The sequence below is a fragment of the Chinchilla lanigera genome, unplaced genomic scaffold, assembly GCF_000276665.1.
Source record: "Chinchilla lanigera isolate Chin_1 unplaced genomic scaffold, ChiLan1.0 scaffold00082, whole genome shotgun sequence".
NCBI lineage: Eukaryota > Metazoa > Chordata > Mammalia > Rodentia > Chinchillidae > Chinchilla > Chinchilla lanigera.
In genome coordinates this window covers 8,460,072-8,468,902 of record NW_004955483.1, presented here as the reverse complement: position 1 = coordinate 8,468,902, position 8,831 = coordinate 8,460,072, and the positions used below count along the sequence as shown (strand labels likewise).

Genomic DNA, 8,831 nt, shown 5'->3' with positions numbered 1-8,831 from the left:
GAGACCGAGCGGCAGGCAGGTGGGTGAGCGTGCGGGGCCGGCGGGGCCGGGGGTCTGCAGGTTGCCCCCCGCGGGCGCGAGCTGGCGCGCGGTTTTGAGATTTGCACTGTAGTTCGTGGCCCTCCGCCTGCCTCAGCTGTCATTTGCCCAGGACTTAAATTCCCAGCATGTACGGCGAGGCAGTGCAGTTTCTTCTTGCATTAGACCCAGCGCTCCGAAATGAGCGCTCCCTTGCTCGTGGGACTCATCTTTTACCCGTGTAAAGAAACCTTTGCTCCTAAAACCTTGCCCTTACTTTGATGCCCCATGCCCCAGCCCCCGGAGAGATCCAAAGCTAATTCGCCGGTGGCAAACCATGGGGCTTGCGTGGAGTAGTAATCCGGACTTGAGCTACTTAGGAACGGTGGACTTGAGCGGATATATAAATTTCTGTGAAATCAAATGGAATAATCAAGCTTTGACTGAGGCTGGCTTACTGCTCTTGTATGTCATGTTTACTTCTGGGGTAACGAGAATATTTTGAATTAGTTGCACATTTTAGCTTATTATTGAATCTTCTAATTAGACTTTTTATTCAGCTACAGATATATATGGCAAAGATGAGGTGATGCAGAATGTGATCATGCTCAAGAGTTGAGTATGACAGATTGGTAATCATTGGATTTTAGACTAACTGTGCTTTGTATATTTTGTCACCTGGATGTGATCACCTATATTCTTATGAGTCTCTAATTGAAATGTATTCTTTACTCTGTTCAATTCTATCTATGGCATCAATTTTTAAACATTAAAGTGGTAAAAGCAAATTTTAAATGGTTACTGAATAGTAGTATTGCTTTACGTTGGTGACATGTACCCTGATGGAATCAATACCAGTAGTTCCTGCAAGATTATGCGTTTTTTAAAAAATATTAAGTTATTCATTAACTTTGCACTTCTCCTTCATTGCCTGACTTCCTTCTCAGGTCTATGTGGAGAAATTAATTTTCTTTTTTTTTTTTAAACTTGCAGGCAGAGAGTATGTTATCCCATCCTTGGCCCACAGATTTATGGCAGAGATGGTGGATTTCTTTATTCTCTTCTTTATAAAAGCAACCATTGTTTTAAGCATTATGCATCTGAGTGGAATAAAGTAAGTTGAGAACACTTGCAGAAAGGTTTTATAGGCCTTGTTTTGTTACGTTCTATTCATGCTTGCAGATGACTGTATGGATAATAGGTGTGCCAATGTCACGATTGCTTTATAAGAGCTTTGTCAGATTTATTTTTTCCATAACTACAAGGAAGAAAACTCTCTTAATTCTTTAAGATCTGTGAAAAAGAGCCTGCAAACCTGGTTTGTTTCTATTCAACTGTTCTCTGAAGCCGGGAACTAATTTCCCCCTTACTCTCCTGTGCAACATCTAAAAACAAAGGCATACAGATCATTTGGTAGATCAGCTGTTAATAATCAACTGGTGAGCCAGGGAGCGTGGTGGCACACACCTATAATCTCAGCCCTCTGGGAGCCTGAGGCAGGAGGATAGCAAAAGTTCAAGCCCATCCTGAGCACCGTAGTGATTTACTGAGACCCTGTCCCAAAAAATTTTTTTAATTTTTTCTTTTCTTTTTTAAAGGGCTCTTTTTTCTTTTTTAAAGAGCTATAGCTCACTGCAAAGGTTTGGCTTCAGTCCCCAGTATGGAAAAAAAATTCAACTAGTGTCATTTCCAAATGAGGTTGCTTATGTTACCAGGCAAGTCCCAAGTTAAGTAAGTTTGTCCAGTGAGACATTTACTTGAATAATCCTCAATAATCATAACCATAACTGAGCTGTAACTTGCAAAACATTTTCTATGTGCAAAGTACACCATTTACCTCTTTGTACTGATTCTTAATCTTAGTAGCACTATGAAGGAGTTACTATTTCCATCTTATTGAGATTGGAATTTGAGTTTATGATAAATTAGGCCCAGAACTTAAAAAGTTACATTAGTACTTAGTGACAAGATGCAAACCTGTAGTCAAATTTGAGGGCCCTGCCTCTCCCTCGTACTCCTGCCACATCCTACCAAGTCCCAGCTCCTGTTATGTTCAATGTCCTGCACACCGTTCAACCCAGACCATTTCTTCCTCCCTGGCAGACTTTTCCCTCCACATTGCTTCTCCCTAGCCCACTTGACAGACTTTGCTTTATATCCAGTCTCCTAAGTGGTACCTCAGTCTCCTGTCTCCTGTTTTATCTTTGATCCAAGGCTCTCTCCGGCTGTTCTATTTGGAACTTCCTTTTATCTTCTTAGTCTGGCTAACTTTTCTCCACCCTTCTGTTCTTAGCTTAAATGTCATTTCTGGGAACCTTCACAAGGCTAAGGGTAACTGGTATGTGTTTCCACGGTACTCTGGTTCTTTATAGTTGAAGTTCCCATCCCACTTTATTACTTATTGTTCTGTTTCCTTGCTGGAGTCTGGTAAAAACAGGTACATTTTGAATTCACTCACTGTTGTCCACAGGGACTAGTACATGTCTGCTCACGATACTACTACTAATTTGGGTTTTGGTTTTGGTTTTGTATTAGTGGGCAGTCAGACTCGGGCTTTTGCAGTCCAGACAAGAATCATACTCTACTGAGCTATATCCTCAGCCCAAAGGATAGCACATATAAATGAACATGCATTTTGTTTTGTTTTTGCTTAGTTGGTTGTTCAGTCAGCTAATGAATGTTTTATGCAGCTAAATAGTTGGGAACCTAAAGATTTGCTTAACTTTTAATTCAAATTTCAATTAAATTTCAGTTAAAATTTTCAATTAAAAGAGTGCAACTGTTTGAGTAACTAATTCTTTACAACCCCAAACTGTTTTGTGTAGGGACATCTCTAAATTTGCTATGCATTATATAATAGAAGAAATCGATGAAGACACATCAATGGAAGACTTGCAGAAAATGATGGTTGTGGCACTTATATACAGATTATTAGTTTGTTTCTATGAGGTAAGCCACTGACTGCAGCAAATGTTAATTTGTAACCTAATCATAATTTATGTATTTTTCAACAGTCTATTTTCCCAATTTTCTTTAATTTGATATTGTTGGTTTTTTTTAAATCATCTTGTCATCCATCCATCCATCCACCCACCCACCCATCCATCTACCCACCCACCCGTCCATCCATCCACCCATCCATCCATCCACTGGTACCAGGAATCAAACTCAGGACCTTGCGCTTGCCAGGAAGGCGCCTGTGCTGCTGAGCTATATCCCCGGCACCTGACATTCTCTTTTTCAAGTTTAAAAAAGAAACTAACTTTGGAAGGAAGACATTCTATACATTTCTTTGTACTGTTTTTCAGTCTTGGGAAAAAAAATCTATTCAGATTATGGTTCATACTCTACTCAGACTATGTAGGTTTGTTGTGGAACTTGAAATGTATTTATTCTGAGAAACAACTTCTAAAAAATACAACAGACCATGGAAAAATGTTGCACTTAGGCCTTCTTTCAATTTAAAAATTTTAAAACATAAAAATAATATGGCAGGAAAATTTACCTTTAAAACTGGTATAGTTAAGCTGGTAAATAATTTTTAAGTTCTTCTTTTCTTAGATAATTTGCATTTGGGGAACAGACGGTGCGACCCCAGGGAAGTTCTTGCTGGGGCTTCGAGTTGTGACCTGTGATACGTCAGTGCTTATTGCACCAAGTCGGGTTTTAGTGATTCCTTCCTCAAACGTTAGCATTACAACGTAAGTCCTTTTCTCCTTTTCTTGGCTTAATCTGTTATATACCTATGAGAATACTATATTTGAGTGTAATTTCACATTGCATACTTCGGTAGCATATAGCCATGGTACCATAAGATTGTATTGCCTAGTGACTTGGGAAGCATCTTAGTTTCTGTAGTACCTTTATTTTTTGTACAGTGACAAAATCACCTAATGATGGGATTTCTGAGTTGTGTCCATACCACTGTTAGTGGCAGTGGCAGGACTGCATTCAGTGCCTTGTCATGATATAGTGCTTACAGAATACTGATGTTTTTCTTTTTATGGTGCTGTTATTAGCTAGGCTTACATTTGCTAAGTAATAAAGTATGAGCCTTTGGCCGCTATGATTACGTAGCCCTCTTCAATATATATAATTCACACGAGTGAGAGGATGATTTGGGTGTTAATGCTGTATCAGTGCTCCATGTGCAGCTTTATTATTCCCTAGAGCTGTGGATATGGCTCAGCTGCAACTCTGCCTTGAGCCACCATTTGATAATATCCATCATTATCCTATCTTGCTCTGGTGATGAGTCTGACAGCTGAGCACAAAGATGCATCCTGCTCCTGCTCCTAACATGTAGAGCCTGTGATAACCTCCAGTCTCCACTGCTAGCTGTTGCCATCCAGATCAGGAGTAGCGCTTATCTACGAGTAATGCAAGTACAGCTGAGTGGGGCCAAAACACAATGTGGCTGTAATTGTTGCCAGAATGATTCAGAGGTGGACTGTTTTATAAGGGAATAGGAACAAGTGACTAGAGAAAGTGGCTTGATTTTTACCAACATACTCAAAATTTCCTGAAGTTTTTGTGGTTATAACCCTGGCCAATTATTTTTAAATAAGTCAGTAATGCCTAATGTTTATTGAACACACCTGATATACTGGGCACTGTTAGTAACACTGCATATGTATTAACTAATTTAATCCTAACAGTCTTATAAGATACTATTACTCCCTTTCTGCAGCTGTGGAACATAACCAGTATTAAAAGGTGGGTTTGCAAACAGTCTGGATTCAGAGCGCACGCTCTTAGGCACTGTACTTTTTTGGTAGCCTATTAATGCAGCAAGACAGAACCTAAGATAGATTCTAGGATAATTCTCCTTTTTAGCTACTGAAAGCTTTTTCTAAAAAAGGAAAGGCTTAATCACTAGGTCCCAAAAAGGAAACAGCTGATCAGAGAATGGACAATAATTTAAAATGCTAGTTCTTCACTTAAGGTAGAAAATAAGACCGCAGTAAGTATGCTCAGTTTAGAAGATACTGGGAATGGAAAAGGTAAGCAAGTGTATGGCAGAATACTAGAAAATACTGTAAGTCCTCAATTCCTGTTCTGAGATGTTTATTAGTGCTTTCCATGTTAAAGTTTTAAAGTGTTTTATGTTAATGAAGTCTTTAGAAATAGCCCAAGTGGTCTAATCATGGTGTTGAGTCACATAACAACTTATGTAACGTTAGAATTTTCAACTATACTTACTTTGAATATTTTAAATATTTGCATTTGATAGGATACAATTACTGTGTGGCTGATGTACAACTTACTTCTGCTTTGATTTTTTTAGGTCCACCATACGAGCTCTGATCAAGAATTTTTCTATTGCGTCCTTTTTCCCTGCTTTCATCACATTGCTGTTTTTTCAGCATAATCGAACAGCCTATGACATTGTAGCAGGAACCATTGTGGTAAAAAGAAATGGGGTCAGATGATGCCCCCACAATATTGAATTCCATACTCTGGAATAATGACAAAACTAAATTATGTTCCAAGGCCATCAGTATCCCTGGGTTATATTAATCGATTTAGAAATTAAAGCAATCACTCCAGTGTGATGCAGGTGACCGTTCTGAAAGTATTGATTTTACCTGAATGCCAAAGAACTTTTCCAGAAGAAAAACCTGTTAAATTCAAGTGTTAAAAAAATTTTAGGTCAAAAAGAAAGCAACTGGTTTTCTAATAAAGACAATATATACTTTCTTTAGACCAAGACATTAGGTTTTTTTGAAAGCATTTTCTGCTTTGAAATCTCTAAATGAAACTTTAAAGATTTTGATTTATGCCAAAATGATGGAAAATGTCAAGTTCTGTTTTGTAAGCACATAATTCACCTTTTAGTTAACTCTTCTGGGGGAATTGTTTTTTTTTTTGCAGGAGGGAGCAAGAAGACAGACTGGGTAATCCCCATGTCTCCCATCCTAGGAGGTGCTGAGTTAGCCACAAGAGAAAGGGGCAAGGCAGACAGGCCTAGCAGTCCCCTTCCCTGAACTGTCCAAAGTGCACTGCAAGTCCCTGCAAAGAGGGTGTAACTTTACCACTAGTCGTAATACTTAAGCATGTATTTTGGCCAAGTTTTCCAAGATGATGAAAAAGTATTGTCATGTTGCTGTACTATCACTGAAATTTTGTAAAAGTTAGCGATTGTTTATAATGGAATTTAATGCCCTAAAATCAAACTATATGTGGAGAAAAAGCTTCCATCAATCCATTGTGTAATTACTATAAAACAATATTCTCTGTATATGCAGCATGAAGTGTTAGTGCTTTTCAGTGTTTTGAAATATGAGTATGAATTGTATTTCTATACAGTATACTCACATAGTTGTTACTTTCCTTTTATATTTTATATAGTTCCATGATTTTTGAACCATCAGGAGTTAACTAAATAGTATTTCATGAATAACTCTAATATTAGTAGCCTGTAAGGTATTAGCAGTTTTCCCATTATGAACTGTTCTCTCCAAAGAAGTAGACAATATCATTTGCACACACTATTCTAGCTTCTTTAAGATCATTTGGGGCCTGTAAGAGATGAAGTCTTGGGGAAAAGATTAAGCAAAATACTTTGTATATTGCCACTTTATTCTACTGAAGCAGTATAGGGCAGAGGGTGCTTTTGTTGTATGACCCAGTAAGCTCTAAGATACACCTGTACTATATATAAAGTTTTATTTCTTTGTTATTTTGTCCAACTGTGCTATTTTCCTGAAAGCACTAAAGTATTCTTTAGTTATTAGACTGCTTAAGAAATCTAGATTTTTCTCTTGGTTTTAAATTAATTGGAAAGGTAAGACATCTGTTACTTAAAACTGTGAAAATACATTTAATGTTTTATAGACACTAACAATGTTCTTACAATAATTTTATTATAAAATATTTTTCAGAATAACTTTACATTAAATCCAACTTTACAGAAAGCTTCTCAGTCAAGTATGTAAGAGTACTAAATAGACATTCCCTTGAGGCCTCTGGGAAAATACAGTTTTACAGCTCTTCCCAGTAAAAAGAAAGAAAAATCTTTCAATTCTATCAAAAATTGGGAAATATAAATTTAGCACTCAATCTAGACACTAGCATTATATACTACTTTTGCCACTGACTGGGGAATTCAAGTTGAAATGCCATTCAGTCCCTATTGCTCTGGAGTACATCTTTGAAAGTGCTGCTCAAATAAAATAATTACATTAATTGCCCATTCTGGGTGACAAAAAAAAAATTGGTCCTGGTTTTTATACAGCAAGTACTGTCATTTGCTATACATGAGTTATTGAGATTAATACCTAGATCCAGCTGTGGGGACTTAGTTGTACCTATGTAGCCCTATAAAAGATATATAGAAGTACTACATTGCCTTCACAGCAGAAACCTAAGTCAGTTTCTATTTATGGTTCCTAGAGGTGTTTTTTTTTCAAAGGAGAAAACAATGAGGGAAGAGGAAATTTGGCCTTGCTGCCCCTTTTCTCTTGGGGAGACTCTCCTTTTGAGGATATGGGTCTACTTAGTGTACTGTACTTTTAGAAACAGATTTTCTGTATGGAGTGTAATTCTCATGTTGAAGCTCTTGCCCTGAAAGACAAAAGTTGTATTCATAATAAAATAATCAGCCTAACAAGGTAAGTATTAGGATTAGAGCTGAGAACACAATTTCAGTAAGCATGTCCTAAGCTACAATATTATGACTGATTTAATGATGAAAAAGTATATCATCTTGTTGCTATATTATCATTCAGTTGAAGAACAACTATCAGTGAATTTGGGCAACCAGGAAATCTACCCATCTCTGAATGTATACTGAGGTGGCCCACGCACCTTCAGAAGTCTGGCATATCCGCTAATCATGTTGATGCCAGAGGCTGGGCCCCAGGTAAGTGTGAGCGATGGCGAGCCTTGCTTTTGGGCTGCTATGAGACCACAGAAATAAAGTCAAAATATTTGGACAGTAAGCCATCACTTGCCAATGCAGTAATAATAGCCCAACTACTTCTCTAAAACTGGTTCAGCAGTTTTTTACTTAGGTATTTAGGATTCTTTAAAAAGGCATTGTACTTGAGGGTCACTTAGTATAAATTATAAAAACAAATCTTCAGTGTTTTTAATGTCTTAAATTATGGTAAAATTTAACTAGAAATTTAAAGGGATTTGAGTGTTTTACTTATGCTGAGTATTTACAGCAAAGTGAGAAAGTTGAAATTTTTTACATTATTAACTACACAGGAATAAAGAGCTTCTGAAGGAGAGAGGGAGTATTGCATGTTTTGACTTGGTATTTGTCCCTGCTGTTTTAAAGCATATACACAAGCAACAGTATTCCCAAAATCTGCTAAGTAATATTTCAGTTTCCTACACCAAAACCCAAAGTCTTTACAACACATCCTCATTTCAAACAGTATATGCATGTTTCCTTGCAGCTCCTTGTAGGAGCTCTGGACCTGCAAAAACAGTATCTGATGGTCCGCTTATAAATAAAATTCACCATTTTGTTTTTAATGATTTGTATGCCACCAATTTGTATTTTATTTGTCTCAATAAATACTTAAGTACAAATGCATGCAGTTTGTCTTTTTTTTTTGAGTTTTGGTAGGGAAACCTTGCTTCCAGATACAGCTTTTCTAGTGGCACTAAATAGTGAACTAGAGATTGCTTTGAGAAATAAAAGCCTACAAAAACATCCACTTTTAGGGATATACCCTTTCACTAAGTGAGTTACCATTAATCGGGATATTAAGTTCAGTATAAAACTAATCCAGTCCTTAAGAGTTGTTAGCCATCATAACCACTACATAAGCTATTAGATGGACAATTTAAACTCAGGT

At 37.2% G+C, this 8,831-nt stretch overlaps 1 protein-coding gene across 1 annotated transcript in view; it reads left to right on the top strand.

Moving 5' to 3' along the window:
- Positions 1–8,566, top strand: part of Fam8a1 (family with sequence similarity 8, member A1) — a gene marked incomplete in the record, with an annotated part of 9,296 nt that extends 730 nt beyond the window's left edge. Inside the window, 4 exon segments of the mRNA XM_013503833.1 lie at positions 1,012–1,132; positions 2,844–2,967; positions 3,580–3,719; positions 5,306–8,566. Coding sequence (XP_013359287.1) covers positions 1,012–1,132; positions 2,844–2,967; positions 3,580–3,719; positions 5,306–5,450 — 530 coding nt within the window.
- Positions 8,567–8,831: the final 265 nt, after the last annotated feature.